This window comes from Xiphophorus couchianus, chromosome 13 (assembly GCF_001444195.1).
Source record: "Xiphophorus couchianus chromosome 13, X_couchianus-1.0, whole genome shotgun sequence".
NCBI lineage: Eukaryota > Metazoa > Chordata > Actinopteri > Cyprinodontiformes > Poeciliidae > Xiphophorus > Xiphophorus couchianus.
The window spans coordinates 15,897,526-15,917,317 of record NC_040240.1 but is presented as its reverse complement, the minus strand read 5'-3'; the positions used below and the strand labels follow the sequence as shown (position 1 = coordinate 15,917,317).

Genomic DNA, 19,792 nt, shown 5'->3' with positions numbered 1-19,792 from the left:
TACACCAACAATGTTTCAGGTTTCTTTTCCTTCTTTCTTTTATTTTACAGAAACCAAGGATAAAATATTGTTAAATATTAATAAGGTTCTTGCAAAAATATTCAGGAAAACACAAATTGTCCACTATTTTGTCAAAAAAAAAAAAAGAAATACATGAATATACAGATAAATTCCAAAAATTCTAAATAATTTGTTATAATGAATAAATGAATGAATGAAAGTATTTGAATCTGTAAAATAATAAAACATCTTTGAAAAAATAGTAACGATGCACACATTTTAATAAATGTTTTTCTACATACATTTACAGTGGTTGTTTTTTTACATATGATAAATATTCCTATGATTTTACAAAATATATTTATCAGAATATATGTTGTTAAATATATTTTGTAAAAGTTGTTTGTTTTTTGGTTTTGTTTTGCTATTTTATTCTTTTCTTTTTTTTTGTACTACAATGTGAGAAACCCCGATCATTTATTATGGGGTAACAAAAGCACGGAATAAAATGTAAACAACAAAATACAAACAAACAAAAAAATATACAAAATTAGAACACACAAATATATTACCAGGGACCAAAAATCAATGAGAAAATTATTATAAATTCACAAAATTTGAGATACAAATATCTCAAACAAATTCAATAAAAGCAGATGAAATATAATGACTTAATACGATTTTTTGATTCGGTACGAAAACATTCAGGAAAACAAGATCCTCTCTATAATATAATATAATATAATATAATATAATATAATATAATATAATATAACAAGGTTTAAATTTTAGCAGCATGCACTTACAATAATGTTGTTTCACCGCAATTCATGCAACTATTGTTCAAGACAGTAATAACTTAAAACAAATCAACTTACATGTGGCATATGAGTTTTAATCCCATTTCACCCAAATAATTGACAGCTTTTTATTGAAATGCAGGTTGGGAAATGGGCTGTTTAGACCAGCTCTGCATATTTTAGACTAGCCAAAAGTGTGGGTGTGATTTTTTTTAAATATAAATTTATCTTAGACCATTTTTGCTATTTTTCTGCAAGGCGGTATAGATACACCTTTCTATTTGGACTTGCACTATCGAATTCAAGAAAAGTGGGCATTTTATTTACCAAAGATGGCGGTGAAATAAGTAGTAAACACTTACCAACACCCCTATTTGTGTGACGAAATGTAACCGTCCGTGCTGCTCGCTGCCCCTGCTTCTCCCTCTTTGTCCGGTAGCGGCAGAAAGGCCGTGATAATTATGACCGAAATTTGCGTTTTTGAATGAATTACAGTTGAATGGTGGATCAACAAGCACACACCGTGTGAGGACTGGTTTGCTGGCAATGACACACCAGCGAGTTTCATTTTAAAGGACAGCACAGCAGAGCAAGCATCGGAGAAAGGGTACAGTTTGCTTCCACCATAGTCTGCCAGATGGCTAGCAATCTGCAGCTAGCTCGCTAATGTTAGCATAGCAAACAGCAAGTTCACACAACCTAATCGATTTCTTTGTGCTATACATTATGTGATATGTGTTAAAATTATTTGCACCTGCTCATACATGACTGTAGAGACACATATGGTAGAGTTTGGTTTATGATTTTTTACGAGTTTTGAGTGAAAATCTCAACACTGCTGGTTAGCCACATTGGGTAACGTGGCTAACTGGTTAACAAACGTAGCGTCCTGCAAGTTGCTAACCAAACATCTGCAAGTGATTAGAGGAGGACGGGGAGCTCTGTACCGTATACCTACTGACTAACAGCTGGTAGTACGAAAACCAGCATCAACCAACAGAAAGAAGCTGGGTTGCGTCTACACGAAATTGGTACGGAGCCCTGCAAGTGCCAGATGTAGTAATAAAAATAGAAGTTGGGAACATACGTTTGCTAAGTTTAGGAAACGTGTGCACAGATATGCAAAATGGCATGATCAGCATCTTCAAACTTTCTAATGATATCTGTGTGATTTAGATCTCACAAAAATGTGGTAAGCATATAACGCACCAATTTGGACACTTTCAATGGAAAACTCGTGGCTCATCGACCAGCTTTAGGAACATGATATATGTTCCATGTTTTTGTCTTATTTAAAGCAAATGATTATCCCAGCGGTCATCAATATATAAACATTGTATGGTGCTTCTGATTCTTCTTAAAAGGATAGCTTGGATTTCTGAAATTAGATTCTGTAAAGATATGAGCAGTAATAGTTTTGTTACCTGTGATAGGTAAGGGAAGAGTGAGTTGAGAAGCATATAAATCCACTTGTGAAAGTTTGGACAGATAATCAAATAAAATTCAAAAGTACTTTATCCTTCACACAAAAAGAACAAATCACAATAGAGCTACCCCAACATGGTGCAATTCTAGAGATATATTGGCAATTATTAACAATGTTGTAACCCATGGACATGAACAGTCTCAGTTTGCGTAGTATTAAATTGCTAATATCAACTAGAACAAGTCATAACTATACAGCACCTCAAAATGTTTGATATAAGATGTCAGAGCTTGGGTCTGGGAATGACATCCGACCCAAATCTGAAAACCAGGGAAGCATAATATGAAAAAATCCTGCAGTTCTGTTGCTAAATTGTATATTAGTCATCATCGATGGAAGTTTTCCTCGCACTGATTCTAACCTACTCTGACGTTTTGCATTTAGTAACAACTGATAGGATTTATTAATAGTTGTGATGCTAAATTTTGCTAAAAATATTAAGGTTTCATGGAAATAACCCAAATATTTAAACAAAAAAGTGTAACATGGTTTGATGTTTAAAATGACTGACAAAGAAGTTTTTGTTTAAGCATAAATTAATCCAAAAATCTGCCAAGTTTTTGAGAGTTATGAACAACCTAAATTGGAGTTCATGGTTATTAGAGCAGGACAGGAAATTATTATCACAGTACATTGTTTCCTTCTGCATTAAAAACAATATAAAATTGTTAAGCCTGTGTTTCAGATCTTAGTGAGGTTGTTGTCACTTTGTTGACAACAATCTCTTTACTGAAAACACAGCTCAGTACAATTCCTGCTGCACATTGACACAAATATGACAGCAAATCTGTGCATACTGTTGACTAACCCGAATCGGTTAATTTTCCATTTAATTTCAACTTGTGGCACTTTATGAGCTCCGTAAATTTCTGCTACATAACATTAGTGTTGTCACTTTTGTCTGACGTTGATTTGGTGACCAAATCCTGGCGTGACAGACACCGTGGCTAAAATATTTGCAGACCTGGGCCGGCGTTATTGTACCAGCTAATCCAGTTCACTTTTAAGTGTTAGCCAATGCTGTAGTTACAGTACTGACAGGGAGGTTGAACCTGAGATCCAAATCACAACAACACCAGACAAAACTCTTCAATTAAAGAGTATGTTGCACCATTGAAGAAAAAAAGCAACGTATTGTCGTGTTTTGGACCGCTGGGCCTCTGTGGCAGACTCAACCTGTTGGCATGTAGCCTTCAAGACGTCGTCATTTTTGTAACTTTTTTTTTCCCTTGCATATGAACGGTGATTTGCCACTTCACCAACAGTCATATTAGCTAATGGCTTCCGAATCGGGGAGACTACAGGCGGGACAAGGAAAACGAAAAGGTAGGAATTACCTTCACCCATCTTCCGATCAGATCGGAATCATCCATTACTGCGCTGCAATGGGCTGCACTGGTGCTGTTAGCAAATCACTTTTCGCCTCCCTCATATGTAAACTTCACGACTGTCTTCGGTGGTGGCTGTTTCTCACAGAGTGAGTCTGTGAACAGGTTATTACGTCTATCTTGCTATAAATGTATCTTCAGTACCGTTTCCTCGTTCTCATGTCTGAAGTCTTTTCCTGTCTCCCTCATTGACCTTACCTCTTCTGCCTCTGTTTGCGGCCTCTCTCCCTGTTGGTCTGCCTGGGTCATTTGCGATTCAAGGCTTCATAACGTTGGTGATGATAACGCCTGGATGTTCAGCATTTTGTCCCCATGCCAGTCTATGTCCCATCATTGAATCCATCTCAACTGTTGGACTTGAAAAAGAGGCCCTAGGTCTAAAGCTGCTCCACTCTGTCACTAAGGGGTATTGGCCAATCCAAATGTGATGCTGCACCTGATTGGTGGTAGATCAATAATGTGAGGCATTAAGAGAATGTTGTTTTTTTTTTAGTTACTCAAGTTTCTCCTCCTGTTTTTTCCTACTTCAGCTTCACAGATGAAGAGCCCGGAGAAGAAGAAGGCCAGGAAATCTTCCACTCAGGTGAGGAGGGTGCATCGAGGTTTTCCTTGACAACGTACGGTAGCTCTTAAAAAAAATATCCGCCGCTGTGCATCAAGTCAATCAGGATGCACAAAATTGGCTTTTTTAATTTTAAAGAAAATACGAAAAACTTGACTTATACAAAATGACAAGTACAAATATGTGCATAGCTATTGCACATATTTTTTTCTCTCCAGTGCACTCATAGTTCAGAGTTATGTCATCACTGCCAGAGGCCGGCCATCTTGTTTGACAAGCGTGTTTTGCAGCTTCTGTTTATTTGGACTTTGAATTCAGGTTAAGTCTATGATGATATATAAGACTTTTTTTCTTTTTTTAATTACGAGAACATGGTGAGAATATTCGGAGAATAAAATAGTGCATTTATGAAAACTCCAACCCGGAAAATAACAAATGTATCACTCAAGGTTTTTTTTTCTCAGCAGAACGCTCCTTTGTCATAATTTCAAGACATTTTTCTAGTAAAATTGCATCTCAACTTTGATAATATTATGACTAATTTCTGGTAATTAAAACAAATTCTCTAATACTCTGTTGTACAACTCACAGAAGAGATGATTGAGATATAAGCCACTTTTTGAAAATGTTTTTTGTTCATTTCTTTTTTTTAGAAAAGAAAGCAAGAAAAACATTCAAATTCAAATCTATTTTTTCATATTCAGTTTGAAAAGTGCACTCAGGTGAGTCGTTTTGAGACTATTAGCACAAATTGTATGGAGCTCTGTTGAATTAGGTCAGTCATTTTAAAGGGGGGTGAATATTTATGCAAGTATTTACTTTATGTTACATATTTTTAATTTGTTATTATTTTGTAGCTAGTGTTTTATAAGTTTTTTATAAAAGCAAAAAAAAAGGAAAATTTTGTTGATTAATAAGAGCAACATAAAAGGCGGTGAATACTTTTTTTTTTATAGACACTGTATTCAATTTTAAGAAACTTAGAGCAAAAAAAAGGACTCCAAAACCCCCGCAATGCTATCGGCACTATCTGTCTATCTTGCTTTTTATTTCAAATTTCCATGTTTCTTCACAGTTTATGCTATTATTACTTAGTCTACTTTGTGGGGAAAGCGTAAAAAGGGTGGACTGACACTCCCTGACATTTGTTTTTATTAATGGACTGTTAACATCCAATCTGAAGTATCTTTGATACAAATACAGAAACCCAAAAAGAAGCCTGAGTTGGTACTCCCTACTTTTAGTTTTTATTACTTGGCTGCTAAAATCTGAGAGGCACAAAAATCACAGAAGAGTTGATATGTACTACCTAACATCCAGTTATTTATTTTTTACAGCTACTTAGGTTTCTACTATTTACTATTTGTTGTTTGCAGTTTATCCACTTTTCAGTCAATTCTATTGTCTATTCTTTTTTTTTTTTACTTTAATGGGAAAGTGAATTGAATAAGAGGTTTTGGGTGGGTGTTTCTCAAGAAGTTATTTTGCACACATTTGCTTTGCCTCCCTTATAAACAGGGTGTATGCCTAGCCATAAAAACTTGTTAAAAGCGTTAAATTCATTTTTCAGAAGTAGGCCTGTCGCGATAAACTATAAATCGATTAATCGTACGATAAATTAAAACTATCGACGTCATTTCAATTATCGGCATTATCGTCTCTTCCGGCCTTTTTCTCTTTCTGTTGATGACACCGAATGAAAAAAAGCTCAACCCCAGTGCTCTCCACTGACTCTTCCCTTCCTCATTTCCTTAGTGTAAAGCCCAGCACACAGGTATAACGGTTCGATCGGATTCGTTCCTGCCGTGAGGTGTCCAACAATGGGCACAAAATAATGGCTGCAAGTTCAGTGAACTAATTTTAAAACCAGGCATTAATCAATGCTTTACTACAATCTACCTGCAATGCATGTAGCTAGTGTCAGCGTAAAGTCCTGACTGAATGAAAATCATTATAACCTATTTACGTCACGTTAATGAAGAACAGCTGAAAAGTTACCGGGTTTATCAACTGCGGTAGCAATTTCGCTCCAACTCCTCCTCTTGTCATTTCTATATTCTTTGCATGTTGAATAAACATTAATGTTGTTTCCACATATCATCTCCAATGTCCGCTGGACTTCGGGTTGCGCGTGTCAGCTGTTTGGGATTCCCCGATGTAATTTCCCCTCAGAAAACGGAGGAGAATCCACGCTTTCTGATTGGCTGCCTGTCACATTCAACAGGCTGCATTAAGCTCCCAGTGGGGAAAAATCCCTGATTTAGATCGGAGCGGCAACGACGATCTACCGTAACACACCACACAATCTTAGAAAGACCAACAGTGTAAGATTGTTGTAAAGGGAAAAATAGGAGCAAAAATCATGTAGTGTGAACTATTGCATCAGGTAGTCGATGTGCCCATTTTCTCTATTTAAATCTAATTATTACTGAAGGGCAACATAGTATACAGACTTCATAATCTGCACTCTTTTGGTTGAATGCAGTATTTATTTCCACTTTGGCTTTATGTTGTTTAGTTTTTATCAAGTACATTTTTTGTTAATGGAGACTGAGAATCCATTTTGTTTTTGGTTGTTTTGTTTATTTTGTTTATCAGCTCCAGTGTTAAATATTCTTTTGAAAATAAAGTGCATCTATCTTTGGCAGGAAATCACGTGCATTATTACGTCATTTCCATTACATCAGTGTAAAAAGGTCTTCAGACAATATTATCGTTTATCGCAATAATTTTTTGAGACAATTAATCGCTCAGCAAAATTTGCTATCGTGACAGGCCTATTCAGAAGTAAGTTGGCATTTTGTTCTTAAATTTTTTTCTTGACAGGACTATTTAATCGTGTATATTCTGTTTTTTGGGGGATTTGTGGGACTTCACTGTCAGGCCAAAGTTTGCGTCAGACATCTTCATTGCGTTCTGTGATTCGAGACAGTTGAGGCTACCGCTAACTCACTGCTAACATACCCTTGCTTGCTAGCTAGCTAGCTTTTTTGCATCCATCATAGGTAAGTGCAAGTTTATGACCAGTTTGCTGGAAAAAGTTCATACATTTCTGTGGTTATATTGGTCTTAAATTCCATTCATAATGGAATTTAAAAAGTCTTAAATTTGAGTGTTAAAATCTGCAGAAAGCTGATAATATTTTCATTCAAATTTTAAAAGGTAAACTTCTTCTGTTTCAGGCGGCAGGGTTCTCCCACCTCACTGAGTTTGCGCCTCCTCCTACGCCCATGGTGGACCATCTGGTCGCCTCCAACCCATTTGACGATGACTTTGGATCTCCGTCCAGACCGAGTGGGGCAGCCGGACCAGGTGGGGCTCCGTTTCTCCCCAGTCCAGGTGCCGGTGGAGGAGGTGGGTATGGAGGTGGAGGCAGAATGGGTCCAGGCATGAACTTCATGGGAGGCCCGAGTGGAAATGGTCCGCCTGGACGCAGACCGCCCTTCGGCCCTCCGAGCAACGCTGGACCGCACCAGCAGTTAGGCTTTGGAGGAATGCCCGGCTTTGGAGGCGGAGGAGGTGGAGGCGGTGGTGGTGGAGGAGGCGGGGGAGGTGGATTTCCTCCTGGTGGCCCCTCTCAGTTCAATATGCAACCAAACTTCAGTCCCCCCATGCATCCTGGGCCAGGATTTAACTCCATGTTGTCTCCAGGAGGAATAGGGGGTCCTGGAGCCGGTGGGCCACCCCATCCTCGTTTCAGCATGCCCCCCCAGCAGCAGCACGGACAGGGCGGACACCCGTTCAACAGCCCACCGTTGCCTGGAGGTGGAGGTCCACGAGGGCCCTTGCCTCCCATGGGAGGAGGCATGGGTCCTGGGATGAACATGATGGGTGGAATGGGTGGTGGCCCTGGTGGCAACATGGTAGGGGGAGGGTTGCCAGGTATGCCTCCTCAAGGACAGTTTCCTCCCTCACAGGAAGGCCCCTACCCTGGCCCCAGTCCGCCAGGGCCCGGCAGCGAGGATGGGAAGAACTTCGGTGGAGGAGGGGGACCGCCTGGTCCTCCGCCGCAGCAGCAACAACAACAGCAGCAGCTTAACATGAATCCCAACGGCCCCCCAAATAACAACACTACACCCGGCCCTCCTTCTAACTCTGGACCTTCACAACCAGGTGGAGGCTTTCCCGGCCACCCCGATGTCCCACCACAAAGTGCAAACACACCTGGCCAACCTCCGTCAGCTCCACCGCAACCCAACTCTTCTCCTACCGGTCCGCTGAACGGATCAGGTCAACCCCAGCACCCGCAGTCGGGTCAGCTGCAGCCCCCCAACAACACCAACACCCCAAACTCCAACAACTCCAATCAGCAGCAGCAACAATCAACTCCGCCAAACTCTGCAGGGTCTTCCTCTTACAACCAGCAGAACAACACTCCCGGTTCCGGCGGACCGCTGTCCAACGCTGCCCCCAACTCAAATCAGAACAACATAGCTAACAACAATGGAGGCAACACTCCTGGCAGCAACCCCAACCCCCCCTCAAACTCCACCTCGACCCCTAACACCCAGTCTCCCCTGCCTCCTGGACCCACGGCCCCGACAACTGGGCCCAGCTCAGGGCCTGGAAAACTCGGCGGACCCGGTATGGTCTTCCCTTGTGGCATGTGTTTGGCGGAAGTACACGACGACCAGGACGCCATCCTTTGCGAGGCTACGTGCCAGCGCTGGTTCCACCGTGACTGTACGGGCCTTACAGAACCGGCGTACGGGCTGCTGACCACAGAAAGCGCCGCCGTTTGGGCTTGTGACTTCTGCATCAAGACCAAGGACATACAGGCCGTGTACGTTCGCCAGGGTTTAGGCCAGCTGGTGGCGGCTAACGAGAGCTGAGCAGCATCGATTGGACAAACGGACTCTGATCTAAATGAATGACCTGTGTGCCATGTCAGCTGCGGCTTGGCCAGCCCTTTACTCGTTCACTACACAAAAGCGACACACTCATCGACTCTGATGCTTAAACGTAGCACTTTGAGTGACTCTAGACAAATACATTTTCCTTCCCCTCCCCGGCAATTAGAGTTTGAAATCATGATGAATGTTACCCACGTTGAGAAATCCGCCTGCCAATCAGCAAAGCACTGACACCAACACACTACCTCAAATCGCTTGTAACTGACTGGCACAGAAACTCCCGCACTGACTGACTCACTGAACCATGTGTGTGCGTGGCGATATTTCCAGCTCACGCACTCAGAAAATTAAATCAGGCGGTGGGACATGATGTTTAAATACTCGCTTTGTACTGGTATGAGTTCAGCAGATTACTGGTTTTAATTAGAAGACGCCCTGGAACGGCTACCAGAAGTAATCAAGGATCCTCCAGTCTGGAATGCGGTTAAACTATTTGGTTAAGTGTGGAAAAAAGAAAATGAGTAGGGAAAATTTTATTTGTATTTCTTTCCTTTTATTCATCGTTTTATTCTTCCAGTATTTCCTTGTTTCTACCTTCTATCTTCCATCTGTCCTTCCTTTTTCTTTCTCTTCTTCCTTTTCCTACTTTATTCTTCTTTGTCTTTTCATCCCACTTTTTTTCAATGTCCTTCCTTTATTCCCTTTCTTCTTTACTTCTTCCTTTCATTATGTCCTTTTCTGTGTGACTTGACTCCTACATACACTTCCTTTTTTCCACTATTCTGTGCTGCTTTTTGCTTTTCTTGTAGGACTGGGTGATAAATCGGTTTTATTGATTAATCAAATTTTTATTTTTGAAGATTACATTTTTGGAAAATCATGATTCAGGAAACCCAAAGTTGCTTCTTTGTTTGACAGATTCAAACGAAATTTGAATTTAGACTTATTTTAAAATTTGAATTTCAAACTAAATTATTTTTTTAAAAATTTATTCAAAAGAATATTACAACAAAATATTAGGGCAAGGCTAAGATTGTTTTTAAAAATCTAAATTATTATTTATTTTGATTATTTTGTAAGATTGTTTATTTTTATGATAAAAATAAATACATTTACCAGAAGCTGTAATATTAGGAGATTAAAGTATTATTTCTTGAGAATTCCAACACAAAGTTGAATTAAAACGAGGAATGTTGAACATCTTTTAACATTATACTTTGGTTTAGGGTTTAGAAATAATACTTAATAGAAAAACTTACAATTTTAACATATCGCCATCAAATTATCAATAGCTGGACTTTGAAACCGTGTGTATATTTAAATAAAGAAGCACATGAATTCACATCAGATCCTGATAACTGAACTGTTTTCTCATTAAAACAACTTTTTTCTTGTAATATTAAGATGTTTTTTCTGGTAGAATTGAGTCTTTGTTTCTCTTAATATTATGACTTTATTCTAATAATTAAACAAAAATTCTCGTAGCCTGGCCCTAGTACTCTGTTGTTCAGTTTACAGAAGCGATGAAATAAAAGCCACTTTTTGAAGATATTTCTTTTGTCATTTCTTTTCAGAAAAGAAAACTGGGGTTGGGGGGGATTAATTAAAATAAAATAATTTAGTCTGGCATGATAAAAATCTGAGATTTTAATCTTAAGATCGCTCAGCTCTTTTTTTCTTTTATTCTTTCTTCCTTGTGTCTTTAGTTCCATCTTTCCTTTCGTTCTCCCTTTTTTCTGTCCTTCCTGTTAGTGTGTGGTTTTTGAAACTTCCTTATCTGATACCTGGTAAAAGAAAAAAAAATCTGCCATAAATTAAGTGATTTTTTTGTGTGTTTGTATCTGAAAGTGAACTTAAAGGACTGGGAACTTTGGAAACCTTTTACCAGATAAATGTGTAGGAACCCTGTGAAAAGGTCCCATGAATTCGCAGCTTAGTTTTCTACTGAAACGCTTCAGTTCAGCACTGCCCTTTCACATTGTTGGCCTTTTACTGCAAGCAAGGGGAAAAACTGAAAACAATACGTCAGTGTGTGGCAGTATAAACATGTCAGTATTAAGTGTATTGTGGAAGCTAAACCTTACATGCTTTAACCCTACTTACTGCATCATTCTGTACCCACTGCTGGTTAATCCAAAGGAGCATGAGGTCGGGATCTGATCCACGATTCACCACCAAGAAAATAAACAAAAAACAAATACAAACTTGTAAATATACTGACAGAAATATTTGTCTAGAGCTCCCATCACTTGTGAACAAGTCGCAGAGTCAAACCAGTGAACAAAAAAAAGATGAGTTGAGTTTTCGTGTCTTGGTTGTATACATGGTGTTTTGGTTTTTATACGGCCGTTTTTTTTTTGTTTGTTTGGGGTTTTTTCTCTCTTTTTCTATCTGCAGTACTCATGACATTGTGAATCCAGTGCTTTTGGATGGTGTTGGCATAGCAAGTAGTGACATCATGTCTCATATCACAATGTGCATAGTCCTCAACAGAAACTATTGGAGGGAGATGCATGCGATCCAATGCAGTAACTTGTCGTTTATTTTCAGGATTCTTCACTGCAGGAAACCTTGAAGTAGACCAAATAACTAAAGAGAAATACCCATCTTTACATTTTTCTTGCGGTATAAGGTGTTTATCTCTAATTCTTGTCATTTTTCTTTATTACATGTCCAAGTTGCCTTTATTTTCATGCTCTCAGTCGTTCCCTTTTTGTTTTGTACTATTTGTGCTGTACTCTTGCTCTGCTCTGGTGCCTCCTGGTGGAACCTGCGAGTACTACAGGCGGTGAGGAAAGGAGAGGTACTAAACTCTGAAGTAAAGACAGTTTTTTGTTATGTTGTCCAAGTCTGGTTTATCACTTTTATTTGAATTATTTGTCTGTTTTTTATATACACAGCCACATAAAATATTGTTTTATCCTAGACATTGATTTTGAAGGTTATGCAGACGATTTAACTTTATAGCAAATTTATTTTTTTGTAAGCTTTTGTTTAGTCACAAACATTAAACATGAAAGCAGAAATAAATCTGCTGTAGTGTTGTGGAAGAAGGCTGAAAATAAGGAAATTACAAGATTACTCTCCTATAAAAGACAAAGCATTTAACAAAGTGGAAACTTAAGTTTTGGTTGATTTAGTAATAAAAAAATTACTTGCTTTCTTACAGTCAGCTAATTAAGGGAAAGTTGGCCAGTTTGTTTGTGCTTCAGTATTAGCAGTCGCCAAATTGCTTTTAAATTATATCGATTAATCAGATTTAATTTTTAATTATTTAACTTAAGAGCAGTCTAAAACAAATACAACATTTGGCTGCAATTTCAGGGTATTTTTTATTTTTTTACATTTATTTTCCATGCCTGTTTATACGTGACGTTGGTCCAGCTTTTATAGTAAATGCACCAATATTGAACAGTAAGAGCAGTAACTCAGTTTTTTATATCAAGTCCTACCACTATGAAAAGAAACATCATATTGAGATTTTTTTGAAATTGCAGTAAAACTGGATACCTTGTGATTTAACAGGCACATGGAAGTCAAAATGCAACATGACTGCATTTAACTTTTGACCACATTATGTAACACGGTACCATAAAACACCCCTTGGAAAATGTGAAAATGAAAGCATGAATTAAAAATAACAACAAATACATTGTTTTACTTGGCCTGGTCACTGAGTGCATCAAATAGCACATTCTTTTCAATTTCCTCCTTTGAGATGGAACGGAGTTAGTTTTAACTGGTCGACCATTTTCACCAAAACCGTGTTCCTTTAAAGGCTGTATGGCAGGCCATTTTAACATAAAATCGCTTTCATTTGACTATATTTACATTTCAGATATCTGAAACTGGATCTTTGACTAGACCTTACTACATTTTGACTACCCTTAAAATGTCTGCATACATTGTGAACACAAATTCAAGATCTCTTACATTTTGACGAGTCAAAATTTCTCCAAGATTTCTCAAATGACATCAGCAGATTTGTTATTTTAAGTGTCAAATCTGTAATTACAATTCAATACAATATCTCAATTATGATGAGTCAAAATTACATTTTCAGATGTCTGGATTTCCTGCATAATGTCAGAAAATGCTCAGCAGCATGGAATATGCGGAGAACGCAAACTTCGTCAAATTGAAGACTGCAGAAGTGGGCAAAGAATTTCTTATTTATTCTCTGCCAGCACACAAATTGGACTTAAAAACTGCTTTGAAAAGCTAGAAGTGCCAACTGTCAGCACAAGCTGAAGATGTTATATTTTCAACAAAATAAAGTTTCTTTTTTTTCATTGAAATTTTAGTTTGGAATATCTGAAACACAAAATCCAGATCGATTAAATAATGTTCAAGATATCACTAATTCATTTGGAGATACAGTACAGACTGTAGTGGTCTGTAGTCAATACAGACCAAAAGTTTGGACACACTTTCCCATTGAATTCAATGAGAAGGTGCGTCCAAACTTTTGGTCTGTACTGTATGTTAGAAATTTTTAAATCGTCTTGGAATGTCGTTTTATAGCTTCCACCTAACTTAAGTTTCTCCACAGTTTTCTTACAGACTTGTCTTCTGTTTTTCTTGGTTTTATGATCATGTTTGTTCACTAACATTACCATAATGTTAGGTGACTTCTTAAAGTCAGTTGGATTTTATTAAGGAGTCCAGAGCAAAAAGCACACCACACTATTCAGAACATTTTGAACATCATGTATGACTTTATTGCCACTTTTAAACTTATTCACTACTATTTTTTAGTTTATTTCATAAAATCCTAATAAAATGTCTTACGGTTTGTGGTTGTGGTCTGAAGAAGCATGAAACAGCTCACGGGGAGTGAATACTTTCCCTAATCACTAAAGTTAGAGTCCAGTGTAATCTTAAGTAGCAGCAAATTATGGTTCTTTTCCCCACTGGTTCTGCTGTTATAGATAATACCGCCATGCAAAGCGTTTCTCATTGATTACACAGCTGAAGTGGGTCACACAGTGGCTGCATTGTGTTGTAAAGTGCAGCAGGAGAGATGAAAGTCAGTGCGCAATGAAGCCCCGCCCCTTTCAGCTGCTCCCCACCAATGGAATCGCCGCCGGGGCGGGAGGACGGTCCGTCGGACGTGCTGGCAACAGGTTCTTCTGGTAGTGGGGGTAATTTTTCCCAATGCCCTCGGCCGGTGGAATAACATCTCCCCATCTTAGCGCTGCGTGGACTTGCTGTTGATTTTATACATGCCGAGGAATTGGCAGAGGAAGAGCCCGAGAACTGAACCATCACTGCAGGTGCAGTAACACTTACTCAGCAGCTTCTTATTTACTTTGAGTTGGAAATAAAGTGTGAGTAATGCGGTCTGTTGGGCAGAGCGGGCATTTCCCAGCATTTGGATCAAAAGGGGGATCCACCTGTGGCTTTTCTGCTCATGGAAATGATCGCAGGAGGGGAGGGGAGGCGGGGGGACCAGCTTTTGTCGTCCGCCTTCGTGGGGGGTTTGTTGGTTTGTTGCGCTCACTATCCACTCTTGTTTTAATCGGATCTGTCTGCGCCGCGTAAAGAGGATATGCGGGGCTGCTACAGCAGGTGAACGCCTCAAGTAGGATGCGGCGGCGTCTCATTGGTGGGGCTGCTGTTCATTTCGCCCGATTTTACAACTCCGAGCAACAACAACTGAGTTCAGATGTAAACAGCCGGGAGGTTTCGACGCGCACCGATACTGACTGACCCGATGGGTGGGTGTGACGCAATTAACACAGAAGCACACAGGTGCTGTTGCAGTCTGCGGCATCCGTGTTTAAATTACAATATAGGCCGTTTTGGAATAATTGATGCGTGAATCCGATTTGACAGGGTTTTGTTTTGTAGTAAGTAATTATTTTTTTGTCAGAGTTGGCTCCAGAAATGGCTGTAAGTGTGTCCCTGAAGGGACACTTTAAGCTCTTTCATTTGGTAAACACATGCAGGACTTTTAGTGTCATCTTCTTGTAAGGCAGACGGGAGCATAAGCGAAACAAGCGGCTGCACAGAGCCAACAGAGGTTCTCACAAGTCCGATTTACAAGGGTTTATTTCTTTTTTTATGAGCAATACGTCAGTGTTAATTGTACAAAAACTGAGATATTTTTAGTATTATGTGTAAATTATTTATTCATGTTTAAATGCTAATGATCAGGACAGCAACCAGCTAATTAGTACACCCTGTCAGGACTTCCTTTTTAAAACTAAAAAGTATTAATCAATGTAGCCACACTGTAATATTCTAATTAAATTACTTTTTTATTTCTTATGTTAATGTTTTATACTTACAATAAATCAGAATATAAGTTTCTCTAATTCATTTATATAAATTAAGCTCACATTTTATAGACATTGATTACATACAAAAGGACATACAGTACTTCAAATATTATATTTCTTGTAACTTATAGATAACGAAGCTCTAAAATTCAGTTTCTCTGTTTATTTAATACAGAAATGTTGTGAGCTTGTTATGAACTACACAACAAACAACAAAGGCTTCCTATTTCATAGTCTAGTCGATAGTTACTGACACTTCCCAGAAGGATGGTAAACCGCTACAGGTTACGGATGAAGAAGCTTTTTGTTAAGAGTAACGAATCGAAGCATAATACAGGAGTGTTGAGTGGAAGGAAAAGATGTGATGACAAAGTGGACAAGCATCAGTGATTTTTAAGAACAGTAGCGTACAGTTGGTGCACTCGATACTCGGTCATGGCTCCTTTTGCGTGAATTTATGGATCCATGCAGCGTAGCATGGAGGCGATTAGCAGTCAGTGGCATTGATGGTGGCATTGCTGAATCTGGTGTTTCTTCTTCCTCTTGGCAACACCAAGAGGAAAATGGCATAAATTCTATATCAGGTGAGTTTAGTACCTTTGGCAGCGCGAGCAGATGTCATTTCCTGCTGGAAAAGGAAGTTGGCATTTTCATAAAGCTGGTCAATGGAAGGAAGCATGAAATTCACTAAAATATCATTGTAGATGGCTTTGCTGAATTTATACTTTATAAAACAAGTTGATGCCAAGACTCCTCAAATAACATGTCAAATAAAGCTGCTTTTGAAACCTCAAACATAAAGAACATGACAGTAGTAGTTCATGTTTCATGTCTTTTCTGTGGTATTACAGAGCCAACATGGCCCTGAAGCAACATATGTGTATCAGGAAAAAAAATTTAAGTGCTTTCATGTAATACTTTAATTTTCTGAAAATTTCTTGCAAGCTAGAATCATCAAAAATGCCACAAATTGTTTACCTTTTTAATTTAGTTAATAAAAGCTATGAGCTGAACTTTACACTAGTCAATTTATATTTAAACAAACCTATATTTTAATTACAAATATAGTTTTTTTCTGCTATTCATAATATTTTTCAAATAAATAACCAATAAAACTGATGTTTTCCTACATAATATAAAAATGTTTGAATTTCTTCTTATGTTTGTTAAAATATTATTTTCTTCACATATGATGTCACTAACATATAAAGTCATATAGAACAAGAATTTTGTTTAAAATAGAAACAACTTTTTTTGTTTCTATTCACAGTCCAATGAAATTTGAGGCACTCTTGTTTAGGTAAAGCAACACAAAAATGAAAGACAACATCATAAAAATGTAAATAAATAAATTAACAGCACATCCAAGCTAAAAGTTGGTAGTGAAAGTGTAAAAACTAATGAGGAGTGAGCATTAAAATGAGACGATCCGGTTGGACGGTGAGGACGAGTGTCGGCTGATTGGCCAGTTTGGTGACATTCCTGTCTCTGTTTACTCGGCTCGTCCTCGTGACGAGTCGGAGAAACGCAACGCCGTTGTCACCCAGAGGTGCACAGCTACCGCTGGCTGAATAACAGCCCAGCCTTTGTTCAAATGTTTATTTACTTAAGGAACATATTAACTTCTCTGGAGTTTCCCTGAGAGCAGCCGCTGGAGCCGTCACAGACATTTAAATGATTTCCCTTTTGTTCGTTTGTGGTTTCCTCTCTTGGCGTTCACAGTTCTCCTCATGCGTGGACCTTAAAGTTGCTGCTTACAGTTGCTGCTTCTGGCCCACTTTTCCAGTTCCACTCTTAATCTCTCCCTATTACTCAAATGCAAACCACGCGCACTGCTGAAGGGGAGAACGTCTGGAATCCTAAGAATGTTTTTGGTAAAGACAAAGTCTGACTTTGATCAGGTAGACCTAACCTGATTGCCAATGGGAGGTTCTGTGTGTTATTCTATAACCAGAGTTACAGTTTAATTCCTGAAAGAGTTTGTAGAAAACGAAGGACACTTGGAGAACGGTGGAACATGAGCAAGATCTATGCATGCCAGAGAAATGTGCCCTTTTATGAGGAAATATGACTTTGCTAATAGTAATTTGATCATAGAGGGCCTTGTTAAAGAAGATCTATTATTCAAAATTTTTATTTTGCTTGTGTTTATTCTTCCATTTTCATTTCTACTGTTTCTAAAAACGGTCCAAGCAGTTAGAAAAACCACGCAGTCGTCTTTTGGCAATAAGTTAATGTTTTTGGTGTCTGGAAAATGACCCGTTTCTAAAACCTCCAGATTGTCGAGTCACACTACACCGTTACCTAGCAACCCCAGTGAAACCTAGCAACACAAGCTTAGTTGGTTTTACCACTGTATGCAATGGCTGCTGGAAAAGACAAATATTTTGTTGTTAACTTGTCATTCAGAAATCACTTGGAGCATTCTGGTTGGTTGTGCAGGAGGCTCCACTTCTGCTTCTCATAGATATACAGTTATACAATTGCAGATCTGTTTGCAGCCATTTTCAGCAGTGAGTGTAAAACGTTGAGGATTACATCCCCAAAGTGACCGGTATGCACAGAAGAATAATGTTGATGCCACACTTTACTGAAGTAGTAATGGATGGAGCTGTTTATGTATTGATTTTAAAGTTCATGTAGCCATTAGAGCTGACTGTATTGTCACAAAATCAAAACAGCAAGAAGAAAATTATTAGCAATGGCCTGTTGTGGAGCATTGATCTGCAGCTTCTGTTTGGAGAAGTGTGTTTAGATGTGTAGTCAGAGCCAGAAGTGGTGGGATTGTGATGTGATGCGTTTCAGTGACGCAGACCTCTGATAATTACAATTTTAAAGTCATTGTTTACGTCCAGATTTACCGTGTATGGCTTCTCCGGGTGCAGAATTATGACGAGTGTCTCACATCAGTTACATAAAAGATGCAGTATTCAGACTGCAGACACTTTGAAAACAATCCGATATGTATCCGATTTAGTTCCACATACGGAAGTAGTGCAGGTCAGAATTTTTAGGGGGTGAAATGATCGGAAGTAGGCCGTTCAGACTGCCAAGAAAAAGCAGGATATATGTCGCATATGAGCAAAAAAACCCCCCCAAAAAACCAGATTTTAGCCAGAGTCAAAGTTTTCTCGGCTGCTTCTATGTTCAATGCTCTGGACAGCCGTGCCTTTGTAGGTTTGCAGTTTGAATTTCAGCTAAAAATGTTGAAGAGGTGTGAATACCTTTCCAAGCTTTAACTATATTAATAAAAACATCTTGTATGTCTATGTGCACAACCATGCAGTGTCTGTGCTAGTGTGAGTCCGGCTCAGAGTAAACAGTCTACGGCTGATTGGCTCCGCTCTGAAGTTTGGGAAGGGGAGGCCCATTCCTGACATAACCCCGTAGCGTTTAATGCTCCACAGAGCCAGAACAATCACAGGAGGACTAGTCGACTCATTTTCATCTCTCAAAATATTAGGTGGACATGTGCAGAGTATGAGGCAAATATAACCGCTGACAGAGCTGGCTAAGGGGTTACCTGAAAACAGAGGAAGAATAATGAAAAGTTGTTTGTTAGAGATACGTTTTTGGGTCATTTTAGATGCTTGGCTGGGAGTAGATTGATCAGGATTGGTGCACAAAAAGAAAAACTGGATGTACAGTACAGACCAAAAGTTTGGACACACCTTTTAATTCAATGAGTTTCCTTTATTTTCATGACTATTGACATTGTAGATTCACACTGAAGGCATCAAAACTATGAATAACACATGTGGAAATATGCACTAAACAAAAAAGTGTAAAACAACTGAAAATACCCCTTATATTCTAGTTTCTTCAAAGTAGCAACCTTTTGCTGTGATTACTGCTTTGCACACACTCTGCATTTTCTTGATGAGCTTCAAGAGGTCGTCACCTGAAATGGTTTTCACTTCATAGGTCAACCTGCCCTGTCAGGTTAATAAGTGGGATTTCTTGCCTTATAAATAGTCATGAAAATAAAGAAAACCCATTGAATTAGAAGGTGTGTCCAAACTTTTGGTCTGTACTGTATCTGTTTTAAAATCTGATTCAAGTTTGATGCAAAAAAAAAAAAAAAAAAAATGGTTTGAGAGGCTCACAAACAGCAACAAGATGCTGAAGTTTGGGGTATTAATTAGAGGCTCCAGTTTCTTTCTGCTGTCTGGAAACGTATTTAACATTTAAGGAATAATAAAATCAGAGCTGTAATATTTCACTCCAAAATATATAATTGGTATTACCTTTCACAGAAAATGGTTTTATTTCTTTTTTTAAAAATGCAACCCATCCAATGCCTTTCTTCCTTTGTGAAATTACAAGCGGGAAAATATAAAGTTTCCTAGAAAATAGAGATGGTAGGTATATTTCTCTATCCCTGATGTACAAAACAACATTCAAAAATGGTTTACCTAA

General features: G+C 38.6%; 2 protein-coding genes across 5 annotated transcripts in view; both read left to right on the top strand.

Annotated features, from left to right (window-relative positions):
- The first annotated feature begins 1,243 nt into the window (after positions 1–1,243).
- On the top strand, positions 1,244–11,932 carry pygo2 (pygopus homolog 2 (Drosophila)). 2 transcript variants are annotated; one of them, XM_028036073.1, is made up of 4 exons: positions 1,244–1,407; positions 3,552–3,612; positions 4,205–4,257; positions 7,419–11,932. In XM_028036073.1, the coding sequence occupies exons 2-4, from the start codon at positions 3,564–3,566 to the stop codon at positions 9,066–9,068; spliced, it is 1,752 nt and encodes a 583-aa protein (XP_027891874.1). In that variant the 5' UTR covers positions 1,244–1,407; positions 3,552–3,563; the 3' UTR covers positions 9,069–11,932. The 2 variants fall into 2 exon arrangements, with proteins under 2 accessions (XP_027891874.1, XP_027891875.1); XM_028036074.1 differs by lacking the exon at positions 3,552–3,612.
- A 2,222-nt stretch (positions 11,933–14,154) lies between these two features.
- Positions 14,155–19,792, top strand: part of cgnb (cingulin b) — a 30,830-nt gene continuing 25,192 nt past the window's right edge. The window contains exon 1 of one of the 3 annotated variants that reach the window (XM_028036649.1): positions 14,155–14,365. The gene's annotated coding sequence lies outside the window, so the exon portion shown is untranslated. Of the gene's footprint in view, positions 14,366–14,632; positions 14,810–19,792 lie in introns of those variants that run through there. The other 2 variants (XM_028036647.1, XM_028036648.1) reach the window with 2 other exon arrangements.